The sequence below is a fragment of the Thunnus albacares genome, chromosome 4, assembly GCF_914725855.1.
Source record: "Thunnus albacares chromosome 4, fThuAlb1.1, whole genome shotgun sequence".
Lineage (NCBI taxonomy): Eukaryota > Metazoa > Chordata > Actinopteri > Scombriformes > Scombridae > Thunnus > Thunnus albacares.
The window spans coordinates 34,442,161-34,468,863 of NC_058109.1; the positions used below are offsets into that span (position 1 = coordinate 34,442,161).

The following is a 26,703-nucleotide window of genomic DNA, read 5'->3' on the forward strand; positions in this document are numbered from 1 at the left end:
CTTTTCTTACGAGTCAGTTTGTGGGGATCAAAGTTAAAAAGGAAAAATAAAAATACAGCATTCTGTGGAAAGGGAAGCAGCTCTCACAGGAGAACATAGCAGCTTTTTTTTTTTTTTTAAATCTAGTTTCTATAAATCATCCAAACACTTCCTCAGAGATCCCTCCCCTGGTTTTTCCTCAGTGTCACACGGAATGCGAGGATTGGTCAGAAAAAAATACATATATATATTTATATATTTAAAGAAATCCTGCAGAATAAAAAAACAGTCAAACCCAACATTTTAGCTTAGAAATAAAGTTGGATTATTTGCCTCTTATTCTGTTCCTGCATTCCATCGCTATAAAATACGATTAGTTGACATTTGGACAAAAAATAAAAACGGATTTAAACTGATATAATGACAAGATGAATGCAGTCGTAGGTGGGGAACATAACTGGATTTCAAATTTATTGGAAAAAAAACAATAATGCAGCACCATGAATCATAAGACCTGTATGTCTCAAGTACAATATCAGAAGTCTACAGTGAAGTAGTACTAGAGTGAAATCAAAGAGTCCAGTGGGGATGAACGAACAGAGGAGGGAGGGAAAAAAAAACAACAGAACACTGGAACAGACGGAGAACCTTGAGGAAAAAAAAAAAAAGGGGCTTGTTTTCATGTTTAGTGAGATAACACGGAAGCTGGTAATCATGTGGAATGATCCTATCCAGGGAGAACCCTCCCCTCCCCTCCCCTCCCCTCCCCTCTAATGCATCTTTAGAACGGATGATTGACGTGTTGACCTTGCATTATTTCCCCTTTCCAAATGAAACACTTACTTACTGCAGCACAGACTCGGCCACTCGCCAAATCAAAAAAAGTAACGTTGACAAAAAAAAAAAAAAGTTTAAAAATAAAACAACTCTTGCTTTCAGTTACATATGCGTCTCAGCATTTATCCAACCTGGGTACCATGACGACAGGTAGGGTTTTTTTTTTTTTAATAACTTTGTACAGACATTTGTGTGGAACTTTTAACTTTCCCACATTATAGAGCCTGTTTGCACAGTCCGGCACATGACGAAACACTGGGGACAATTTCAAGTTACATGTGATTTCTTGTTTTTTTTTTTCCAGAACGTGTTATCCAAATCGCTTTTTCCATTGATTCCATAATGATGTCCCGAGTCAATGATTAGCTTTGTGCAGAATGTGGTCATTTGTTTTTTTTTTCTGAAAATAAAGAAAGAAAAGACAGAAAATAAGAAAAGGAGAAATCCGTAAAGAAGTCCGTGCTCCTCTTAGGTCTGTACATTTCCCCTCCCCAAACTCCCTGAGCCCCATTTCACCACAGGTTTAGGGGTTGAGGAGGTACGCAGCTTCATACACACACACATACACACACGCTCACACATACTTGAACAAGGTCCTAAAAGCTTCCTGACTGTGTCCTTACTCCCGGTCCCTGGAGAGGGGAGTGCTGGAACTGACTGAGGCTTGTCCCTCTCTGTGGATAGTGTGTCGGTCCGGAGGCCGACAGCAGCCTGGAGCCGGCCTGCAGCTGGCCCGGGCTGCCAGACTTCAGGCCGCGAGACGCCTGCTGCTGGCTCCCTCTGGAGGCCTGGGCACTCGAGTCTGTTTTAGTCTGCCCGTGGGCCCTGGGTCCCGGGGTAGGAGTCCCCGCCAGGCCGCTGCTGTTCAAAAGGCTCGCTTTTAAGTGGCTGCTGCCGTAGCTGTGACCTCCGTCCACGTTACTGCTGCCACTCTGCTGGTGTAGAGAGCCCGCTGGCGACCTGGAGTCTGACGAGGAGGTGGGGGTGGTGGTGTGAATGGGGTAGGAGGATGGAGGGTGGTCCTGGGACAGGCCTGGGTGGGAGGAGGAGGAGAGGCGTGGGTAGAAGCTCTGGCCTGATGAGGGACTGTAGGAACCCCGGAATGGAGAGTTGGAGGTTTGCTGGATGAATGATGGACTGTCGGTCTGCCGGTGACTTTCTGATGACTGAACACAGACAAAAACATTACATACTACTTGGCAACAATCACACCTGCTTAAGGCTGCGTTCATGTCATGTAGAAAAGAAGATAGTGATGAAAAAAAATCCCATTGTTACAAGTTTCATTTACAAACTGAATGAATACTTTATCAAGTGTTGATCTACTTGGATGATAGGAAGAGTTTGTCAGATTGGGACTGAAAACAGTGTTCATCATCAAAAAAATCAAATTGGGTGTTTTAAAGGGGCCATATTATGAAAAACTCTTTCAGTGCTTATGTGTATGTACTTGGGTCTCTGATGAGCCTTCTAACACACAAGCTGTGAAATAAGACCACCCAGTCAGTTTGGTGTGGGCTGGCTTGCTCTGTACTCATGTGATTCAACAAGCCATTCAGATTTGTTGCCCCTTCTTATGTCACATGGGGTGAAGCTAGGCTAGGCTAAGCCACTGTTTGCTGACAGATGGCTGCTGAGCAGCAGTGAGCTCTGCAGGAGACAGCCAGCCGAGGAGCAGAGCAGGAGAGTCCTGCGTCGCTGCTGCTGCAGCTGCTTCCTTGTTTTCTGGAGGAATAAACACCTGATTCTGCTCTGATCTGGAGCAGTTTACCAGCTGGAGGACTTTGTTTTTTAAACTTTTGGGATTAAGAGGATTTATCTTTAATCTCACTTCTCAGCCTAGCTGGAGCTAACACTGGAGTCACACACCACCTCAGCTGCTGTCATTGATAATAAACATCTTAAATGTCGGTCAGTTTATATGATTTTAATATATGTAGTATGTAGATATCTATATGTATAAACAGTAACATTGCTGCAGTATTTATGCCTTTATATGACGTTACTTTGAGTGAACAGAGCAGCTACAATGTTAGCATAGCTCTGATCAGTCTAAACTCCATTCAAAAAACAAGCATTTTAACAGTTTGCTTGTCGTCCTGCAGAGACACTTGACAAAGCATCAATTCAGGCTTTTTAAAGATTAACATCATGATGTAGTTGTTTCGGCATCCTTTTGATCCGTTTATTGCAATTAAATCACAGCAAAATCTAAGTTTATTTACACTCAAACCGGCCATTCTGAACAGGGCTGTTCAGACAGGATGAGAAGGCTGCTGTGCTGCTTGATCCTTGTGGTATTTTGATCAAAGCATGTCAGATACATTTTATTAAGACCCCAGGGAACTGTGTTAACTTGTAGAAAGGGGGCATAATATGACCTCTTTAAGCTGAAATGACTTGTGATGACATCATGGGTAACAACAAAAATAGACATTTAAACATGTAATAATGGCAAGCTGATCAAGGTAAGAGATCTAAGCGTTAACATACTCTCTGTGCTTTTTACAGCGTACCTGGTGTGAGTACACAGATGGACTGTATCTGTGTGGACTCTTCATGGGGGAAGCCATGGACACGGCCTGCATCTCATACCGATCTGCATCTGAAAACATGAAAAGAAAATGTATTATATGCACTTCATTCATGTCATTCAACAATAATAATCTTTTTTTATATATTCTCAGTCACATACTTTATGTTTTCAGTCTTCTGTTCACTTGATTTATATTGAAAAAAGAGAAAATTCCAAAGAAAAGTGTTTGTAATTGTAATGTATGATTAGCTTTTTATTTGAGTGCATCTAAGGCTGAAGCAAAAGACATAATGCTCCATCGTTAGTGCCTCTTTATTTAGATAAGCTTATAGTAGTTCAGATTTCCCTGGGAATTTCAATGCTTGTTTCTTATTTCTTATGTGCTAAAACATTTAAATATATTCCCAAAATGGGACCATGGAACCTATCCTGACACACTACATGGTTTTTTACACAAAACCAGAGAAGTCATCCTTGGAAACTGTTTGGAAAGGGCAGGCGCTTTCAAAAAATACTTGGCAGGTGATTGGATGAACCATCTGTCTATCACTATCTAACCTTGCAAGGCAGCTGGATTCGCAAGATCACAAGATTGTGCGAGAATCCTCACAAGACGCTGATTGGTGGAAACCACCGGTGATTCGGACACAAGCGCATAACTCAAAGCCTGACAAGACGGATCTCGTGATGCCGTGATATCACGAATCCAGCTGCCTCGCAAGGTCACATGGAACCCACGTTGGGGAACACTGATCTAAGCTCTTCATACCAGATTCTTTCTCTGTAGAGCCATCACTCCTCTTGTATATTCGCTCCATCTTGATGCTTCTGAGCACTCGCTCCAGAACCCCCTGACCTTCCCTTAGACGTTCAACACTGGTGGGAACCATCCTAGAAAAAAAAAAATCCATTAGTTATTGGCCAGTCAACTCTGATCAGAAACAAACCAAAACTTCTAGATCATTTGACATTAGCTGCCAAGTGTCTTAAATTTGAAATCTTTCATCCGTCATTCTCTCACCACTGGTTGTTGCTCTCCGGGCGTCTGGACTGCACAGACGAGCCCTGGTGGTCTGGAGGACTGACCTCCTCTATCTGTGGGATGGAGGAGGTTTGTGCTGAAGAGGAGAAAGAGCTGTGCGGGGAGGCCGGTGGCTGCATCTGGTGATGTGAGTGGGGATGGGGAAGGAGATGATGGGAGTCCTGGCTGTAGTGGGAGCCAGGCCGAGTGGGGGTGCCGCCCAGGGACGAGCTGCTGCCGCTGGCTGGCTCTGAGTCACGACTGCTGCCCTGCTTCCTCTTACGGTACTCCAGCAAAGACACCTGAGGCAGCAGAGGGAGAAGCGCTATCTAGTATCTGCTGCTTTGAAGACTGACGGATAAGTCTGATGTGCAGGCTTAAAAACATACAACTTTATGTCATTCACACTGATGCTGGGCTGCTGATTCAATCACATCATTCAACAAAAACTGCACTGAGTGATGGGCAGACCGCATGCACCACACCAGAGAGGACTCACCTGGAAACAGTATTTACAACTATTCAGTATGACGAAAAGAAAACACCGTAAATCACCATGGAAATCACCTGTTTACATGAAAATGACACTGTATGCATCTGTTTTTGTTCCATTCCATTAACATACTTCTAGTCATGAAACAGGCTCAATTACAACTTACTGTAAATCACTTTTTTTTTGTGTTCTGAATGCACTGTTAGTCACATACAGCATCTAAAGCTTTGACGAAAGAGCAGGCAACTTTGAATGCACCACGCCATGATGCAACCACGCTGAAACAACAACGACACAAACACTCATATCAATGTCCACAGAAGGTTCAAGCGCACACACACACGCACACACACACACACATACATACACACAACATATACACATCTCCACTGTTAACAATGAAATGAAGCACTCATCCCAGCTTAATGTCGTTATGACAGAAAAGGCTTGTGGGAACAGAGGGGGGGTATATGGAAGAGGCAGGGGAGCAGGGATGATGAGCACACGGTCAGATACTGACATGGATGGCTCTTGCCTGAAGCTAGCGTAAAGATTACATACAGGAGAGACTGCAGTAGGCAGCTGTGATGTCAGGAGGACTGGGATTCAGGGTCTGAAATTACCACCAAGCACCAATATCAATGTTTTCTTCAGTGTGCACATTAACACAGGTTTCATAGAGATATACATCTGTATATTTGACTGTGAAAACCAAAGCCATAGTTTGTATCAAAAAGGTCTGTGATTGGTCGCCTCTTCCAGTCCCATAAAAAAACATTTTAAAGTAGAACTATGGTTGATTACATTTTATTTATTTAAATTCAGATTTTTGAAAACAAAGGTGAACTTTCTGCTTCGACTTTGACCTACTGTACTTGCTGTAGCTGTGTACACAGTGTTGTGTGCAACATTTCATGTGTTCTCTCTTTGAGTTTTACCACAAAATAAAGTTGTTAAGCTAATCTGGTTTATCTGTGGGCTTGTTTACAACTTGCATGATCATGTGACTGCTTGTGTTTCCAGTCTTGAGATCTCAGCTGTTACTACGGTTAAAATACAATGTTATCATAACTGATAGGACTAATGGCTGGTGCTATGAAAATAGCAGCTATTATTTTGGCTGGTGAACATTAATCTGGGCCAGTAATTTATGTTTACTTCAAATCTTGGCAGGTGAGGATCTTAATACTGTTAGGAGGACTGGTATTGGTATGGTCTGTGGGAGAGCAGGATCTGAAAGACTTATTGTTTAAAATGTTTTAAATGTATTCTTTCTCAATATGTGGCCTGAGAAATCACTTCAGTGATGTTCAAGTACAATCTCTTCTCTCAGTCTTTACTGGACACTGTAACACACACTGTTGCAAGCAACCGCACAGAAATGTTCAGCTTAACATTACATTTGTTGCGTCAGGACTGATGAGTCATGTTACTGGGAGAACCAAAAACTAAAAAAAACTCTGAGAGGCATCCCTTTGTCTCACCCTTAATTCACCCTGAGCCCCAGGACTTTCCCATGGTGCCTTGTGATAATGCATGTTGGTTTTTTTTTTTTTTTTTTTTCTGTAAACCACACTGACAGATTCCGCCTTGCTTGCAGTACAGAGAGGGGAGTGAAGCACTGCTCACAGTTTGGAAAGAGCCATGGATGAGATGGAGCAAAGACACAAAATGGGCTTCATCTCGACACCATCATGACAATTCATGAACCGTCGGCCTCTTGTGTTGAGGGGAAAAGGCGATGGATGAACCTTTAACACGCTTCGATGAGTTTGACTTGAAATGGCATAATAAATCAAAACTCCTGCTCATGGCTTTAGAGTCAGAATTCAATGTAGGTTTGGAGGGAGGGGGAGGGGGCGGAGCTGTCGGAGCATGGGGTGGGTGTTGTATGCAGATGCAAAAAAACAATATTTACATGCACACTTCTAAAGATGTAGTTGTAGGGAGAATATTCACCATATTTTGTACTGGCTTGTATTCACTTCTTACAGCTATAGCCTGGTAATCTGGCTTCCCTGTCAGCAGACTAATGGTATGCTGGTTGGCCCTCTGCCTTGGAAGAAAAGTGGAAGAGAGACTTGGCAAAAAGTGTCAAGGAGCAGCGAAGGGGGGAGGGAGGGGACTGAGGGAGAGGAGGGGGGAAGGGGAAGGGGGAGGAAGGGTCAAAGCTACAGAGTCGTAATCATTGCAGATATACACAGAAAATGGTCAAATAAGTTTTTTAAATGCCTGTTGTTTGTGGATTTGACCACCTGACACAAGGGACTAATCGATCTATTTAAGACAAAGTCAACGGGCAAACACAGAGCAAGGGGAAAAGCACATCATGAGGTTTGGTTTTTTCAGTTTGCACATATCACACTCAAAGTCATTCGTGCTTGGAGGAGAACAGATGAAATTCCTTAAGATTTACCTGAAAAACTATCTGTGACCGAAAATGTCAAAAGCACATGTTTTCAAGACGTTAAAATGTGGAGAACTTGCCTTCTTCTTTTGCGGTGGGTTGCTGGTGTGAGGAGGTGTGCCACTATCTGGGTAGCCTCCCCCATAATGAGGCTCACCGTAGGGTGACATTGAGCCAGGGCCTACATCCCCCAGCAGACCCTGGCCGCTTATGGAACTATGGAAGGACTCTGCTGGGGAGAAACCTCCTTCCGACTGGGAGAGGCGCCGGTCAGTGGCCACGGGGTTCCCCAGGTTTGCGTTGAGAGGTGAGCAGGTGTATATGAGGTTGAACTCTGTCCTGAAGGCCTGCTCCCTGTTTTGGGGGGTTAGGTCTGAGGTGGGACAGGACACTGGGTTTAGGGAACTGGTGCCTACAGATGATGGGCCCTGGGAATCGTGGCCTGAAGGACCTCCAGGAAGGGAAAAGTCATCTGAGGTTACGGCCACGGGGCTCTCCAAGCTGGAGGGAAGTGACAGGTCTGGGAACTGGGGCCGAGGGACGTCAAAGTCTGTCTGAAGACATGGCTGAAGGTGGAGAAAGAAAAGGAAAGGAGAGGGGAGAAAATTAATTAGACACATTTGAGTAATTAGTCATCACTTAGTAGCATGTTGTTTGCATTAGCAATTAGGAGTTAGCAGCAGAGAGATGCTAATGTACCTCAGGAGAGATGGACTCTGGCCGGTGAACAGGAGATGCCTCAGGGGATGATATGTTCTAGAGATAAAAGCAAAGGCTATTAGAAACTTCAGTGTCAAACACACATGATGTGTTTCAAATATTAATTAGATTTGGATGATCTACCCAAGTACATTAACAGTAAATTAACTTCTATTGTTGTGTTGGTGTTGAAGTCTAGCAGTTCTTGTCATTATTTTTAATCCAAAACAAAGATTGAATTATATCAAGCACCAGAGGTTAATTTACTTACAAACAGTAGCTCATCCTAGTTGATTAACAATGTTCCCCAGATATAATTTGGAATAATTAACATATTTAATATACAGAAGGGGAGGTTGAAGCTGACAAGAACTGTATTTGTGGATCTAGGTGTGTATGTGGTTGTGCTCTTACTTCGAATTGCAGCGGCGTGTTGCAGCGGCTGGCGGGCAGTGAGGGCATGGGTGAGTATGCCAGGCCGTTGGGCAGCAGGGAGCCACATGGGGTGTGGAGCAGCGGGTGGAGGGGGTCCTCTGGGAGGGGCGGTGTGATGGGTGACAGAGGGCGTAGCAGGTGGTCTGAAGGTGCTGGTGTTGTCTCTGTCATATACTTGGCGCGGCGCTTCTTGAACGGTGCATTCAGTTCTATGATTTTAAAACATGAAGTTTGGGGAAAAAAAAACTTTCATATTAATATTTCACATACATTTTCTATTCATTTACTTCTAGTATGGATAACACTCAGCTGCTTAGCTCTGATCTATACTTTGTTCTTTGTTTTACACTCTTCTGGAATAGAAAAAGCATCCGTATGCAGCTCATTAGAAGTTAAATTCAATCTAAGCAAAAACAGCTAAATGATTTTCTTCCAGCTTTTGGTGATTGCAGTGAAAGATGTTGCAGCAGTGAATGAGTCATCCAAATGGAGGTGGATATGTACGTACCGCTAGACAGTGGGTTGGGGGTGGATCTGCTGCTGGTACTTTGCTGGGAGGAGGTGGACTCAGTGCCGTCCTCCACACTGGCTGAATAACTCTCATCCTCCACTTGCTTGATCCATCTCTGCATTAAAACACAACAACAGTCATGTCTGGTTCAAAAACAAACACTGGCATTTATTTACTTTTATAGGGGTTAAAGTTTTTATAATATGGGGTGTTGAAGGTCTCATGTGTTCAGGTTTCACATTAGGCAGATAGACTTAATCATAGGACAAATTTAAGGTATAATAAACAGGTAAATAAAACAGCATATTTGAATACTGCAACACTTAAAGGCTTAAAATGTGAATCAAGACCAAAAAAAGCTATATCTAACTGTATTTCAGATCTGTTATAGTGTTAAACTTTGTATAACGTTGTATATATACTAGCATCTAGTGTGCATCCGCCTTCTTTACCTTTTTGAAGCAGCCATAAGTGCCGTCCATTTGGAGCGGGCGGGGTCGGCGTCTCTCGGGGTTGAAGGGGGAGCCGAAGCGGACGTAGTGTCTGGGTGTGGTGCAGATGAGCGATGAGTGTGAGAGGCCTGGCAACATGTTGAGGGTGGTGGCCAGCACCGTGGGGTCAGTGGTTATCCGCAGCGGCCGCTCAACGGGCAACTCTTGGTGGACCTTCTCCCCTCCAGGAACCTTGTCGTTTAACCACTCTGTCACCAGGTACTGGGACCACAGAGAGACATTCATGATCAACTCCACGTTTGCAATGATATATTTGATTAGGAAAACGTGACTCAGCCAGAGAATAGCCAAAATCTGACTAACTCTCCCATATTTGTACAAAGTTTAATCTCCTCTAACCTTCTTGGTCTTGGGGTAGCGCAAGTTGCCTCTGTTTATGCAGCTTAGTCCCTGGCCATCCCCCTCTAGGAGATGACTGGCCCCCAGACCGCCCTCCCCGTGGCCCAGTTCAGCACCATATGGGCCCTGAGATCCCTCCTCATCCAGAGCAGCACCTTGCTCGGATGACGATGGTGTCGCTGCGACCGCTGCAGCGGCCGCAGCCGCTGCCGCCTGTTGGGCGAGGGCTTGACGCTGCCGCCGGGCACGCTGGGATGAGCTGGACCGGTAGCGAGAGATTCGACTTTTGGGCCGAGGCTTGGTAGGTCGTGCGGGTTTAGGTGGAGCGACTGGGGCGGGCAGGTTGGGTAATGAGGTCTTATCTTCAATGGATGGCGCCTCCTGTGAGAGAGAGTATCAGTAGAATAGATTAAAATAAATGCATTACCGAAACAACAAAAACAAAAATACAAGAGAAGATAAACAAATGCAGATGAAACAACTGGTTTTCTCTCACTGACCATGACATAGGTGGTGCGCCGTGTGCTGACCCCCACTCCTGTGTTGTGGGGTATGGGTGTGTTCCCTGCGGGGTTTCCTGCCCCGTCCTCAGTTTCCACACCCTCCTCCTTTACATCTGCTCCTCCTACTCTCCTCCGCCTCCTTTCCAGACTGTTAAATGTCTACATGAACAGGCAGAGACATAAGACACTTTAGTTCACTGAAACATTTTGTCTTTTGAATTACTGATGTGTTACTGGAACTGGAATCCATCATTAGCATATATAGGAAGAATATGATAGATTATAGCTGTACTGGAAAATAGTTGAAATGACATACTCTTTTACTGGAGATGGCAACCCCATTTTCATCCACCTCTCCTTCCTCTCCCTCTTCCACCTTCATCTCATCCAGCAGTCTCTCCTAATTACACAGACAGACAGCACATGAGGAAAACATCTGACCCAGCAGGAAGTAAAAGCAAGGAATGGCTGATTACAAGACCAGTTTTAAGAAAACTTTATTGTCTCTTTGTGGTCTCATTAATATTTGATGGAGTCTATCATCGGACTGATATCTTTAACCTTAGAATACCAAATTTATTTAGAAAATCCCTTCGATCTTAGCTTCACACACACACCTCTGCATCACTGGTCCCCTGCAATTCTTTGGCCTCCTGGTGCTGGTCGAGGTTCTGGCTGCCGTCCCCGGTCAGGCAGCCCTCCAGCTCTCTCCTACGGGCCTTCCTCCGTCGAGTCTCAGCACCAACCAGAGGGGAGGGAGGCGGCAGGGACGGGGGACTCAGCAAGCTCTCCCTGGGGCTCAGGTTGTGTTTCTGCACCGGGCAGTTCTGGTTGCCCTTATGGCAGGCACAGTCCACTTTGTAATTACTGGTGGTTTGTTATGAGAGAGGAGAAGTTAACACTGGAGAAAATATCATGTAAACCGAAAGATAACCAATAACCGCTTCACACCTGGATCATTATCACTTATATATATTTGATGTCAATGGATGGATGGATTTGAGCTGTTTTGCTTGTTATGGATGGGTACTTGTTAGTGGTTCTAAGAGAGGTGTGAGGTGAGGAGACAGAACTTACCAGCTATTGAACTCGTAGTCAAATCCAATGGTGACCTCAGCGTCCTTTGTGATTTGACTGACAGCGTAGATACACAGATGGATCATGCCCTCAGCAATCATATGCCGGACCTGTGGGAGGGAACAGATGGATGATTTATCTTAGTTACCAAAAAAAAAAAAAAAAAAAAAAAAAACCCAATCCAAAACAAAAAACGCTTAATGACTGACCTCAGCATTTGGTGTACAGGACCTCCTGATGAAGCGGGCATCATTTCCAAAGGTCCTTGCATCGACACACATCTCTACATCGTTAAACTTTGAGTAGAACAGCACAAAAGGGTAGGGTCTGGAAAACAATAATGGTAAAGGTGTCAGAAGCAGTACACAGGTTATGTAACCAACTGTCTTTGAACCCAAATACTATATGTATATAGCGTAGTGGCCCATCACTCATATATTGTGACTCTTACTTTTTGAAGAAGTGTCCGTTGACCTCAAACTGTTGTTTGAGCATGACCTTTCCCCGATATTCAATGATGAGAGTGTCTGGTTCTAGGTTCTTGGCAGCTCGGAGGATCTTTCTGTGTTTCTGCACCCGTGTGACCCGCCCCAACTGCAGCTACAAACAAATCACAAGTTATTTATTTGCAACTGCAGGAACATATTAAACACGTTATATTAGGGCATGATTTCACAGTTGCTTATTTTTATTAAGGCTAAATTAAGTTATTTATGAGATTGTTTGTCTTTAACATTAGGCATGAAAAAAATAACTTGCTCTTATTTTCTATCAGCCAGTAAAATGTGTTATACATTATGTTAATGAGCCTTGTTTAGCTAATTACACTGCTACTGACATATAAGCTGAATAAATACGTGGTTTGATCCAAAAATGCAACAGTGAGTTTGGATCAGGACTCGGGCGGACCTGCATTTGTGAGCCCAGCACTGTGTTGTTACAGGCCAGCTCAGTGCGGTTGATGGTGTCCATGGCGTCGACTGAGGCGTGGATCTGTGTGGTGGCGGGAGGTGTTGTGGTGTCGCTCTCTGTCTTTGAGACAGTGGTGCTGGCAGCGCGGTGAAGCTGGAGCAGCGTTTGGACGTCAGCGCTGTATTGGTTGGCTAAAGCCTCCTCATACTGGTCTGTCCACTGGCGGATCCTGCTCTCCCATCCCTCTGCCGTGTTCTCGTCCAGCACGTTGGCCTCCGTTGTTGAGTTCTAGACGGAAGGAAAGACGGAGCGAGTTGTGAGCGGGGGTTTGTCTTTACAGAAGAGAAGCATGAAGATGACAGCAGTGAGTGAAGCATAACTTTAACCAAACTTTAACTCCAGTCTTACCTTCATCCTCATAGACTTCCTAGAACCCTCTCTGAAAGCCTGAAAGAAGGAAAAATGAACCCATGTCAATACATGTACATGTCAAGTAGTCAATATTCTACCATCAAATATAAAATTTGATACAGTACAAAACTTTGCGCACCTTGACTTTCTTGCCCTTCGGCGTTCCGCGGGCCTTCTCCGTGCTCTTTTTCCTCTTTTTGGATTTGCTCCTTTTGACCCGGTTGACAGTGAGTTTGATGCTGGTGGGCGTATGCTGGGTGGCGGTGTAGGAGATGGTGGAGGGCGATACCTCCTCATCACCACTCTCTGTGGCACTGCTCTCTCCAGCTGCCAGAAAGAAAAAAAAAAGGTATATTCACTGGATATCATGGGGGAGTAACATCTTTAAAAACCATTACATTTACCTGCACAGGTTAGTAAAAGAACTAATGAATGTACCTGAGACATTTTCTGTTTTCCTGTGTTGGCCCTCTGCTCCTTTCCTCCTGTCAAGTCCCCTACGACCAAAAATGACAAAACACATCAGTGCACAGTGCAGACGGGCCGAGTCAAATACTAAAACAGCAACAGATTCTACCAGAATTTAACATGAGTATCATTTGAAAGGTGTCTTGACTATTAAAGCCCTGTTGTCATGACTTAAGGAATGTTTGCATGTTTATTTGTAACTATATAAAGTTGGGCTGTTGCCCTTCTTCATTGAAACATATCTTTGGTATATTAAGCATTGAAAAGTCTGCAAAAAGTGCAGGAAGATTTTGTCAACAATACAATCATTAAGCTGAATTTACATTTGTTAAATATTAACGTTATCATGACAAACTGACACCAAAGCAGGGAAACTTGTGGCAGTCTGGTGACAAAGTACTCATGCTCCAGCATCCAGACCGGACAGGTTTCTCACCTGCAATTGTCACATTTGATGAGCAGGCCGTCCGGCGTCAGGCTGCAGTGACACCAGCTGGCCACGGCCCCATCCTCCTCTGAGGAGCTGTCGCTGTCGGCTGAGTTGTCCTCTGTGGTTTCGTGATAGCGGGAGCTGCGTACCACGCCGTTGAGATCCATGCGGGGAATGATGGTTTGGGAGAGCGGGGAGGCGGGTGGGGTGGGGGGAGGGGGCGCGCCATAGTTGTGATCCTGACAACACACAACGGAAGACTGTTGCATCTTCAAACAACGGGTGTTCAGGCAAAAAAAGGGAAACGGAAAATGGAGACGAATGAAAATGAGGGCAAAAAAACAGGTATGTGAAACAGTACAGCTGTTAATAACGGAAGTAGTTTGTGGTTACAGAAGATCAATAGTAGGATAGACATTTATGTATTGAATCAAACTAGAAGCACCACCAATCCTTAGTCTTACTCTTACTGTTCTATTTTAATAGAACGAGGGACTTGAAAAGATTAGAAAAAAGAAAAGATTGGATAGATTAAACTGAGTTATTATTTTAGCTTGTAAAATGTCCATAATCGTAGCCAACTTATCTGTGATTAATAGAGAGTAAAACTGTTTTTATACGATAAGACATGCTATGATTAGAATTGATGATTAGAAAAGAGCTGTTTAAACTCACAGCATATGGTAGTCCCCGATACCCATGACTCTGTGCGCTCCCACAGCTGTGGTTGTTGTAGTTTTTCTCATTCACGGCAGGGCTTGCTTCAACTGACTCCGGGCTGGAAAATTTTTTTTTAAATGATTATTTTAAATAATAAAAAATAAAACAAGAATTCAAACAGCACATGTTTCCACTATGCATTTCCAGAACCGTTATGTAAACAACTGTTTGAGTAAGAGCATCAATCAGTCACTAGGTGGCACTGAGACCCTGAAGTTGCTCTCCAGCCTGGAAGAACAGCAATTTAGGAAATGGAATGTGTGCCGCCATTATGTTATGCAACTCCTTTTGCCCTTTAGCTGAGGTCTGGCCAGACAGTGAATAACCTTGCCTTATCCCCCCCTGGTCCTCAAAATGTGGACCAAACTTAAGTGTAATAGAATCAAAATGATAAAAATATTACATCTAAAAGCTCTGGATTTTTGTATTTCTCTGCAGAAACAGTATATTTGCTTGTGTGTCAGAATCAATCTCCCTGACTGAGGTTTGGAGGAAGCCAAAGGGGGCCGTGAATAGGGGTAGATGGGAGGGAGGCCAACTGCATTCCACATCACCTCAGTCACTTAAGCAGGCTTACCTACAGAGAAATGGCAACTGTTCTTACTGAGGCCGTCTGTGTGGACATGTCCTCAGACACTACTCAACACAGCTACGGTCTGATGTGGAGATATGATACAAATCTATCTCGCTTACACAGAGGGAGGGCTGGACGATACAGAGGAAACACTGATCACAAAAAAATCATAATAAAAAGCAATTACAGAGATGATAAATAGGCTGCTGAGGGTGGTTTGTCCTGACAGAAATGTGCAAATGATTAATATAATATGGAGTTGGTGCAGGCCAGTTACACAATGCACCCAGTGTGATTATTCCAATGTAACAGATAGTGATAATTCAAATAAAGTTACTACAGCCTTCTGGTAAATGATGCTCTGCTCTCCATGTTGAGTGGGTGGAACATGTCATTTAGAACTTTCTGAATTTTCTGAATAAGTGGCTTTGGTTACAAAATGCCACTAATGGTATTTTTTGTTCATCTTCTACTCCTATATAGTGGTTAGTGTTACATTGCTTCATCTTTTAGACAGTTTTGACTGAAGCATTACGTACTGTATTTCCTTTACTTTTGTCTGGTTAAGTTTAGTCTTTGGTAGACTGCACTTCCCATCTCTTCGGGTCTCTCCAGCATACTTTGTGGAGAGGACAGAAACTGCTGACAGGATATTGGAAGGAAACATATTTATCACAACCCAAGGTGCTACAGTTGTAGAGAAATGTGAACAAAAAAAGGGGAGAGTTCTGCAACGTTGCATGAACATATCGTGTTGCTTTGGGCGAAAGAGTTTGTACCGCTGTATTCACAATGTAAAAATGGGTTGAAACCTATTATCACTATAATAATTCTTGTACATTTTCTAAAAGGGAAAAAACTGCTAAAAAAGAATCCCTGGATCCCACTCAAAAACCCCCTGGAGGTTACTGACACCAAACCTGAGATGGAATAGGAAAGGAAATTCCTACCACTTATTTCCATAGCTCTGCCCATTGAGGTTTTTTTTGGCTGTTGATGACGATAACATTTTTTTTCATTAACCTAATTACTGAGATCTGGGGATGTGGCAACATCACCAGAATGAGTAACATTAGTCACGTACAAACCTCCAGTTTAACCCAATTATCTCCAGCACTTATTTGGACATGAGTGAACACACCTGACATTCATTAGAAAGGCCCATTGCATTTAAAAACTATGTGTGCACGGTCATTAGAAGGTCAGGTTTCTCTGTTTATTTATTTGGATCTGCCAACATGTCATAGGTTGTAAACAAACTTCCTGTTTAACCTGATCATCAACGCCGCCGAGTTTGTTTACAACCTGTGACATGCTCTATTTGAACAATGTTACTGCGTCCACAGATATCAGCAACAAAAACAAGACCCCGGTAGTAAAAAAAAAAAAAAAAAAAAAAAAAAAAGCAGAATTTTCCTTTAAGGTGAAAGCTTAACTACTGTGAGTACCGACCCGCTGGTAGAGAGTACTTACTCTGATCCAGCAGCCATATCTGAGTAAGACGTTTCAGGTGTGGTGACTCCCAGCGCGATTACTATGCTCATGACGTCCAGCACAGCGACGCGTGGGAGTGGGGGAAGAGGGGGGAGGAGGGGGAGGGGGAGGGGAGGGACAGGATGGGACGGGGGGGAGGAGGAGAGATGGGGAGGGAAATCACAGGGTCCCAACTACAGCAACAGACCGCTCCAGAGGTGGGGCGCCGCCGAGCCGTAGCCCACGGCTCACGGTCATGGGGGACCTGAAGAGAGAGAGGGCAACAGACAGAGAGACCGTCGGTTAAACAAACACACACACACACACACACACAGAGCATGGATACAGTAAAAAAAAAAAAAAAAAAGCCTGCTACATGAGTCAGCATGTCATGTGATATCATGGAAAAAACCTGCACTTCACTGGCCACTGTGTCTTTAAGGGTGTGATTGATTAATTATAGATTGATGCCTCTGACAGCTGATATTCTGTCATCTTTCCTTACATTACATATTGAATTTAGTGAATAGCTGATTAAATTAACATTTTGAAGAAGGCAACCATTAGAAAAAAAACAAATGAACCATTACATATACCATGACAAAGCATGAGCAACCACATAAAACTATTGGATCCATATGAAAGTGTTAGGAGAGCTTTAAGGCAGCTTGTCTTCTCCTACCAATAACCCAATGAGGGAGAAATTGGGTATACTGCCTTTCAATGCAGCAACATTTTTTGTTTAATTTAAAAATATCAATGAAATACATGAACTAATATGATAGCATTTCATTTTTATGTTCTACAGCCTGCTTTGTAGCCTCAGTATGGGAGGGATCCTCACCACATTGCATCAGTAAACCTTTCAGACGAGCGAGCATGCATAATACACAGAACTTGGAAATGAAACACCTACATGGAATGCAGTTGTTAGTTCTGTTATGAATTATACCTGTGCTTTTCCTGCTATGACACGTCAAAACGTCTGCCTCTTATGTATACTAAAAAGCAGAATATCTGTCTGTTACACCGGCAAAACCAGACTAATCCTACTTTCATTGTGACAATTACTTACTTTGGCTGCATAATGTGTTGGCATAAATTACTGCTATGGAAATGTGTAAGCGGCATAATCAGCAGGCAGATTCAACAATAGCAGGCCACCTTAAGGACAGGTACAATAAGGAAAGTCAAACAGCAGGCCATTTTTTTTAACAGCTTCCAAACAGTCATGATTTATGACCATTATTTAATTAATTCCAAATACTTCATTATTTTGCGCATCAGAAAGTCAGTAGTGAGACACAATGCAGTTACTGATGAGAACAGGAGCTCTCTAATCAGGGCTCCTTTATCAGAGGCCACAACAGCTGCCCCCCTTGAACATTGACAAAGGATTGTCCACATAACCCCATAAGTCAGAACACTATACACAGGGAAACCATCCCTACACGCCGAATGAAGAACCAAATTTGCTGACTCATGTTGACAAAGGTGGCTTTTTATGGGAGAAGCAGGGGAGAGCTTTCATCTGCCTACGTTGAAAATGATAACTCGATATGGACATGGTGCGATAGGCCTGTCTCTTATCCATGCAGAGGCTTCCAGCATGGAGGAGAGGGAGGGAGGCTATTCAAAGAGCAGAAAACAACCAGGGGCTTTACAGCTCTGCTTACACCGAGCCCCCTGTTAGGATGCACTAACAAAGACGACCAGTGGGGGGCGCCTTCTTCCCAGACGCCTGGAGGGGTGAGTCATCCAACATGAAGCCCGGCCCTCCTGTCATGTGACCACACTCTGCTGAAACACTGACCCACACTGCTCTGCTCTCTCTCTCTCTCTCTCCCTCCCTCTCTCTCTCTCTCTCTTCTCCATGTCCTCCCCGCCTGGCGATCTCAGCCGCCCGAGCAGACGCAGAGCTAGCGGCGGCAGCCACGGCTGCAGAAAGAGGAACAGGCCCTGTGCTCTGTTCACACGCTGAGGAAAGGATTTGGCTTACAGCAAGGTCATCCGCCGGGCAAACACATGCAGATACGTTACCTCACAAACACCAGACTGATCACACTACAAGCTCCAAAAAAAACACAAACAAACAAAAAAAACTCCCGTACACAACAAAAACTGTAACATTCAAACACTGGACTGGTTTACTAGTAATGAGCCGTCTGAATTTACAGCAACAGGATGCATGACATTTCTGTACTGCTCCCCTGGCTACAGTGACTGCTACCCTCACTCTCCAGCACCACGGCAACTACAGAAAGGCTGGGGACTTCCAATAATGTCAGAGAATGTCAGCCCCATCCAGCTGGACACACACTGGTAGGTAGCAAGAAAAAATGTCAGCTAGCGTTTGGTTACAAAAGCAGCACATTCTGCTACAACTCAAACGAGTTAGCACAGAGACATACAGACAAATACTGGATGGTAGATTTTGGCTAGAGTAAATAATGTCAATTTTGTTTTATCAAGAACTATTTTGTTTGTCATGACTCATTACATACTTAGTAACAGTTTTCTATAAGTGCCGTCTGCCAGCCAAACAGCTGACTACTCATTGAAGTCCAGATGGCTACTTTATATATTCATTTCTTATAATTATTCTTATTAAAAAATTTTGAATAACAAGTTACGATTCGCTGTATGTGAACGTTTCCAACCACTAACCTCTGCTGCAAACCAATGCGAGCATGATGATAGAGAAACGTGCCTATCTGTCTGTATCAGTCTCACCCCCACATGCTCTTTATGAATGTGTGCGTGCACTCAGTCTGAGCACGGCTCCACACTAACCCCCCCCCCCCCCTCCCCCAAAAGAGTACATGTGCTCCTAAATGAAAAAATGTAGGTGCACACAAAGAAATTTAGGAGCACAGTGAAAAAAAACAATTTATTAAATCCATATTAATACTACGTATGTGTGCATGCTTGCATCTTCTTCTTGTGTGCAATTATGATGTGAAAACCAATAGAGGACTATAGAAATGGGAGACCCTGGTGTCTACCAGACACAAGGCATGGGCATTAAAATATTGACAAAGCTTTTTAAAACACTGAAACTGATTTTTTGAAAATCTGATGCATTGAAAACAGCTTTTAAAACATTGACACAACTTTTTAAAAAACACTGAAATGTTGAAACAGCTTTTTAAAATCAAACATTGCAAGAGCTTTCTAAAATATCTGAAATATTGACTGCATTTTAACAGATGTATTGGTCCTGCAGTTTTTGTGCATGTGTGTGTGTGTGTGTTTGTGTTTGTGCGTACTAAGGGACACACATCTATGCAATAGCACATACCACCAAAATCACTCATTGGCTCATGACTACTAGACGCAAAGGCTGAAGATTCATAGTTCAAGCTTTCCATCGGTGAACCAGCGGGAGGCTTTTATTGTGAAGCAACCACAGGAAATGTTATGTGTTTGCATGTGAGTAAAAATAAGTAGTTTTAAACAACCGGATATTTTGGGCTATTCTGTTAGTGGAGCGGTGGTCAGTGTGTCTGCAACCACTGGCTTGAGGTAACATTACCGCTTCACATTCTGCTCACGTTTAAGAATCACAGTTGTCTTGTATTTGGCCGATATGGTTTATAACTAAAGACTACAGTAGGTTATAATCTTGTACATCGTGCTTGTAAATTATTTTTCCAATTCGCATATATCTACTTTTAGGGGCATATGCAAGCGCTGTCAGCTGAGAGGTTGTGTCCTGCCGTGTAGAGAGCAGAGAGTCGTCTTCAGTGTTTGACAAATATTAACAAAATAACTGATGACAAAACACATTAAGAATTCAGACTTCATCAAGACTTCAGAAAACACCGGTGGCAGCAACTTGACGATTGCGCAGTAAGTCCAAAAGTGCTGCGTTTTCCATATACGCCACACAGAAGTTTATGGGCTTCATCAATGAACGATTTAGCTTTATTTACATTGCACTTTTTACAGCAGAGCCATCTCTCACATGCATTATAAACACACACTATAACAGGCAATGTTGTCAAAGTAACAGGCCTGTGTCATATGAGGAAAATGTAGACACTCAGGATGATAGTGAAGATGAAAACGAAGACAAAGATGACTAGAAGTTGCATTGATTCAGTAGATTCACATGATGTGAGTCAAGTGATTCACATGTTTTGTTATTTTAGAGTTATTTTTGGCATAGGTTTATTTTATAAATAATTTAATTTAAATACAGAGGCTAGATAAGACATGGGACTAAAAACATGTCCCCCCCTTAAAATAACCTTGTCTATTTTCATTGAATAACAGTGCATTTATGTTTCTAGTGAAACAATACATTAACCATCATTGTGGCATGTCTTGATAAACCTTACAGTGAAGGTGTCGATAAATAAATACAAATGAGCTCTGATCAGTCAGGAGTAGGTGTGGGTTTTAATATTAACAGCTATTTACAGACTGTGAGAGCTAAAATGCACAAGAAGCTAATTCTCCTTCAATAATTCACTATATGTTTACAATCAGGAAGGCAAAACTCATTAAAACATAATTAAGATCAGTATGTATGATGGAAAAGTGGCATTAGAATGTGCCAAATGTTCTCTGGTGGGGCATGCCCCTGAACCCCCCCTAGTTGGCTACTCCATATCCTTGTGGAGAGCCCTGAGTAAGAGTAGAATGATATAAAAGGGTGCACAAAGGGTTACCACTAGTTTATAACATATTTAGACACGATGGCATGGAGTGGATCCCATGGTATCCCATCCAGAGCTTTTTTTTTGAAAACCGCTGGCTGTTTATTATGCAGTGGATGACGGCTGCCTCACAAAAATAGCCACCTCTCTCCTACCTAACTCACAAAGGGAGTCACTATTTGGGCCTCTTCCAAAAGAACCAGACGGTGAACTGGGGAGGTAAATTCCATACGAAGAAGGAAAGCCTTTCTTTACCTCACTCCCTCCTCCTCCTCCTCCCTCACCACCACCTCCCTCCCCTTCCTTGTTCGTTCCTCTGCCCATGAATACCGGGCTCAAATTACCAGCAGGCTCAACAAAGTCTTTTCACTTCCACTAGAACAGAGGCCATTTTGGAGACAAGTCCAAGGGGGAGGGACATACACACAAAATGAACAGCTCAGGAGACCCCTCTCTTCCTCTCTCTTATCTCTTACATACTCTTTCTGCCCTGTCCTCTTCTTCTTTTTTTTAAACACACTAGTGTTCAGACATCTTTAGGCACTAGTAGACATGCATTGTGCTGTCCTACAATATGCTATTCGATTCTCATTCTCCAAATCCAAACATGAGAGCATATGCACAGCAGTTCAAAGACATGAACATACAAAACGCCACACCTTGTCTGAACAGGGCTCAGCACAGGGAGTTTTGTAAGCTTTAAACATACTGAGGGAACAAAAATAGACACACGCGCAGCCTATAGGAACTTGTTACAGATTTAATGATTTACAACACTGAATAATCATAGTGGATGTAATTAGGTGAAAACACATCTCTACAAATTCATGCAATTTAAGTACAAATATAAAAATAGCTGATTGCACTGTACTGTTACCTTTGTAAAACTCACAACACATCTGACCTGTGTCAAAATCACTTCTTAACCATTTCTCACAGGTTACTCAAGTGTCTAAAGTATATGTGTTAAAATACAGTGTAAACTACTATGGCTAGAAACACCACAATGCAATACTTTGCTCCTGAGATGACAGGTGTGAAAATAACAGCTATACAACAATGTCTGTGATGAGACAAAACGATGATAATGATTCGTAAGTGTGACAAAACTCAATTCACAACTCTCTTCAGACTACCTATGGAGTTTTTATGGGGTTTTTTATTTTGATCTTAATATTTGAATTTCAAAACCAGTGATTTTCAAAATTGCAAGAGCTGAAATTTGAATTCACCACAGCTTATTGATGAAACGATAGCTGCAACAGGCTCATTTAGAGATAGCTTATGTCTGTGAGTTGCTCTCTGGTGTCTGGTGTCTGGGATGGCGCCCTCAAGAAAGAGACATCACTAATTTTTGAAAAGCAAAAGTAGAGTCTGGTTTTGCTGTTTAATAATATTAATAATCTGTAAGTCATGTCGTGTCATTTTCAGATGAATAGTTAGTAACCATGGCAACATGTGACCAGCCAGACATAATCTTCCAGTTCAACTTTTAAGATTAACATCATGGTTATATGTTTGATAACTCTAAAGAGGAAAGTCAGAGATTTGAGGGTGTGAGATAGCTTGTCCAGTTCAGTTGTCAGTCAGTTACGCTGCCTTTTTGCATCAGTTTTACAAGTCACATACATGACTTACCTGAGCAGTTTGTCATTATTACTAGAACTAGACAACTACAAACGCTGCACATCAGCAGAAACACACCGTCTCCATCATAAAGCCTGGCTATGGCGGCATCATGCTATGGGGATATTTCTCTGCAGCAGGCCCTGGCAGGCCAAGAGAAAACACCCCAAAAACATCACCAAAGCTACACAGGAAAGGCTTCACAACAAACAATGTTGAAGTTCTGGAGTGGCCATGTCTAGACATCGGCCCAATTAAGACTTTCAAAGTTGTGAAATGATAGCAAAAGACACACACACACACACACACACACACACACACACACACACACACACACACACACACACACAAACAACCCCTTTGCTTACACTTACGCCAGCAATTTAGCTAAACCTTCTCTTGGGAGAATGCAAGAGTACACCCTTTCACTGTAAACTCACAGGGCACTTCTGTCTACACTGAGAACCTCAAAGTAAGGAAAGACACTCATCGATGGGAAAAACACCTCAGGCAGCTTGTCATTCAGTGATTTCCATCAATGGCTCAATGACCTTGCTGGGCATCTAGCTCCTACATTCATCTTAACAGCAACATTAAGCAATCGTTACCATTAAGAGGCAGAAAGACATCTATAAAAGCTGACAGATACATATCTCAGACAGTGGTTAAAATGCCACAAACTATCCATGTTTTAGAAGCATTTCCACTTCAACAGCAACTTGGAAACTTCTTCACCTGGCGTGGATGTGATGAAACTAGCTGACCAGACGGTGCAGCATGTATACTGGTATTTTGTTTACTGTATACTGCTGGCCTAAGCATGGCGTGGTAAAAAATACTGCTCAAGATTTTCCATTACTACATGTGAGAACAGAACACTAATACTCACACGCTAAAACAATAATGACATGTTTGGGTTGGGTACTGCAAAAATACATCAGGGATCAATGACTACAATAGACTGATTTCACTTTCAGTTGATACATTTGGGAATTTCCATGACTTTATCCTTTCGTTTTGTTCGCTATAAAACCATAAACTAATCTAAAACTCCATGTAATGGTTTGTTTTAAGAGAAAGAACTGTCTGTTGAACACAGCATGTAAGCAGCATCTGCTGACCAAAAGAGACACTGTAACTAATATGCATGTTATAGTGTTATTTTGAGTATGAACTCAACTCTATTTAGATTAGTAGAGTAAATAACTCTGTAAGCAATTTATTTCCTTCATGCTTCTGCATGCTCATGGCAGTATTGTCTTCCTCATTGTAGTAATGAGTATAGCTTATTGCAGGTTATTTAACCTTGTATATTACACAGAATAAAAGCCATCGTGCATCAAACAGAGATAGGATAAATATTTATACAAAAATATTCACCTAAATATCAGCATTATACATGTAAGCAGCCATTGCAAAACTGACCAATGTATTGAATAGACTGGCTGTTGGCCAATATGATTGGTTGATGGGAGGGTGTCAATCATTCATCATTTATTTACAATGACTTTTCCCCACATATGGCTTCAAGGAAACCACAAGGAGGGTCATATATCCATATACATCCATTGACATACACACATAGTGTGAACAGCATGTCCATACTTGCACAGTGTCCACCTGTGCCTCATAAAACCTCCACAACACATCCAGTTGAGTGAGATTACACCAGCCCCCTCAGTCTGCCCCCGCACACATGCTTGCTGTACAAGGCAGGATATGAATATATCTGCCGTTCCCCAGCACAGTGCAGGTCGAGCTGCACTCTCTAAGCTCCAGCAGGAGGAAATTGAAGATGAAGAACAGGCAAATCAATAGGGCTTGGCTTTAAGACAAACGGGATATGTGGCCAGGGAGAAAGCATGGCTCATTGTAGATCTTATTTCACACTCACCCAAACACATTTGCAATATCACAAAGAGGTAAAAACACACGCACAATGTCAGGAATTCTATCATGGATTTCATACCAAATAACGGACAAACAGATATATATATATATATAAACCGTTGGCCGCTCACTACAAGCCTTGTCATATGTAGGGTTGTGATGATAACAGCATTACCGCAATACTGTGGTCATATGATGCCTTCTGCAGGGTTGGGTCATCACCGCAAAAATCAAAAAAGATTTTTTAAATGCCAAACACAACCAGATGGAAAATATGTTAGAGGCCCTGCGCTGCCTGGGCTTGCTCCAGGCACCAGGCCGCAAGACCTTGGCATTGCCCCATGAGAATGACCGTCCAGAGGGACGCCGAAAGCAAAGCTAAGCTAAGCTAAAGGCTAACCCCAGTTGACCAGTTCTTCCTCACCAACGTCCGCTCCATTGACAATAAACTAACTAAAACTGCTGTGCCCTCATCTTCGCTGAGAGGTGACTGCATGAGAGTATCTCTGTCTGTGTTCGGAACTGCCTAACGTACTGCCAGCTACATAGTCAATGAGTATGTACTGCATACTGCCTACTAAATAAAAGTTAAGTATGCTATTACCAGCAGACTGTTCACACTGAAGTATACAGCCAGGTATCCCAGAATGCATCTCACACCAACAGCCAGCGATAGAGATTTTAAAGCAGGCAAAACGCTGTTGTAATTTTCACTGTAGGACTGTTCAATATGTCACTTTATTAAGTTTTACTATTTTTTCCAGGTGAGACAGTAACCATGTAGATTCCTAAAATGTGCTCAATTTATCCAAATAACGCCTGTTTGTAAATCTGCTCCAATGTTTTCGGACATGTGAGGAGCCGTTGGCCGGGTGACCAGCCAATCGTCTCGCAGCAGCAGCAGCCCGAGTCCTGAGATGATCGTCGCTCAACGTCCACTGTCATCCCTGGGGAGAACATGATCTGATGAACTGATCTGCAGCTCTTTGGTAATTTTACCGCTGGCTCTAATGTCTCCACAGCATTTTGATATATGATATTATTCCTTTTGAAAGATAATTGTTGGTCTCACAGATGAAATCTGACAATTGTAACTGTCACATTAGTTTGTCTGAGTGTAAAGTGAAGCTTCATGTTTTTACTGGACAGAACAACAGTGCTGCCTCTGGGGCTCTATATATACACAGATATCACCACATTTACATAAATATAAATGTATTCAAATGAACACATCAGTCTGTACTAAGTTTTGTTTTATTTTAATAAGCTACATAACTGTTCAGATTTTTATTATAGCTACATTACAGACTGAATAACATCATTTACTGCATCTCTGTCAATGAGGTTATTTTATCCTGAGAAAAAAAAAAGTTAATGGAACTCTGAGTTGAGATTATTTTGTCCCAGTACAGGACGTTTGCACTCCCAAGTTTGCACTTGGGAGTGCAAACGTCTGAGGATGGGAGGACACTCAATAAAATAAAATGAAATTTAATACGGACTGATCGGTTCACTTTAATACATTAATATTAATTGAATGTGATAATATCTGTGCATATAGAGCCCCAGAGGCAGTGCTGTTGTTCTGTCCAGTAAAAACCAGCATGGGTGGCAACCTGTGTTAAGGTTCATTACCGCCACCTATGCTAGTTATGTTAGAATTAATTAATGTTACATAAATACTGATAACAGCACTGTTTGTCAAGGAGCTTATCAATATTTCAGTACTGACCAGTTACCAATTCAATATCGGTTCTGGATACCCATCCCTACCAAAGCGTAGGGCTGTTGGAATGAATTTTGAGATCCGAATGATAAAAAAAGATACTAATCGAATGATGAAATAACTATTTGAAAGTGGGTATTTGTATTTTTCATAAATGTGTTGGCGTTAGTGACGTTAATGAATCTCGCCTTGGCCTACTCACATGTGAAAACGAAATGTTTTTGTCAAGTCTGAACAATAATGTTTTCTGAGTCTGACTAAATCACATTCTCACATTCGATGTGCTAACTCTAACCTCTAACGTTACAATATCAGTAATGGTAGCAAGTGTGATGCACCCACAGAGATCACCACTCCTGACCATTTAAGAGGCTATATGTGGAAAGTATTTGAATTTCCGTCAACAAACAGAAACATGTAAAAGAAAGCAGGCCCACAGTACAAGACGGAGTGATCAGTG

General features: G+C 42.6%; 1 protein-coding gene across 4 annotated transcripts in view; it reads right to left on the reverse strand.

The window, feature by feature from the left end:
• Window positions 1–424: 424 nt before the first annotated feature.
• setd5 (SET domain containing 5) overlaps window positions 425–26,703 on the reverse strand; it is a 34,962-nt gene continuing 8,683 nt past the window's right edge. Inside the window, exons 2-25 of one of the 4 annotated variants that reach the window (XM_044349139.1) lie at window positions 16,338–16,602; window positions 14,246–14,348; window positions 13,577–13,809; window positions 13,111–13,169; window positions 12,812–12,999; window positions 12,670–12,708; window positions 12,259–12,549; window positions 11,801–11,949; window positions 11,559–11,676; window positions 11,350–11,459; window positions 10,890–11,139; window positions 10,589–10,672; window positions 10,270–10,431; window positions 9,770–10,150; window positions 9,371–9,631; window positions 8,916–9,033; window positions 8,387–8,616; window positions 7,973–8,029; window positions 7,354–7,839; window positions 6,826–6,918; window positions 4,374–4,675; window positions 4,122–4,243; window positions 3,333–3,421; window positions 425–1,982 (exon numbers count right to left, since the gene is read on the reverse strand). In XM_044349139.1, the coding sequence (XP_044205074.1) occupies window positions 1,413–1,982; window positions 3,333–3,421; window positions 4,122–4,243; window positions 4,374–4,675; window positions 6,826–6,918; window positions 7,354–7,839; window positions 7,973–8,029; window positions 8,387–8,616; window positions 8,916–9,033; window positions 9,371–9,631; window positions 9,770–10,150; window positions 10,270–10,431; window positions 10,589–10,672; window positions 10,890–11,139; window positions 11,350–11,459; window positions 11,559–11,676; window positions 11,801–11,949; window positions 12,259–12,549; window positions 12,670–12,708; window positions 12,812–12,999; window positions 13,111–13,169; window positions 13,577–13,809; window positions 14,246–14,348; window positions 16,338–16,408 (4,566 nt within the window). In that variant the 5' untranslated portion in view covers window positions 16,409–16,602 and the 3' untranslated portion in view covers window positions 425–1,412. Of the gene's footprint in view, window positions 1,983–3,332; window positions 3,422–4,121; window positions 4,244–4,373; window positions 4,676–6,825; window positions 6,919–7,353; window positions 7,840–7,972; window positions 8,030–8,386; window positions 8,617–8,915; window positions 9,034–9,370; window positions 9,632–9,769; window positions 10,151–10,269; window positions 10,432–10,588; window positions 10,673–10,889; window positions 11,140–11,349; window positions 11,460–11,558; window positions 11,677–11,800; window positions 11,950–12,258; window positions 12,550–12,669; window positions 12,709–12,811; window positions 13,000–13,110; window positions 13,170–13,576; window positions 13,840–14,245; window positions 14,349–16,337; window positions 16,603–26,703 lie in introns of all 4 variants that reach the window. The other 3 variants (XM_044349138.1, XM_044349141.1, XM_044349140.1) reach the window with 3 other exon arrangements.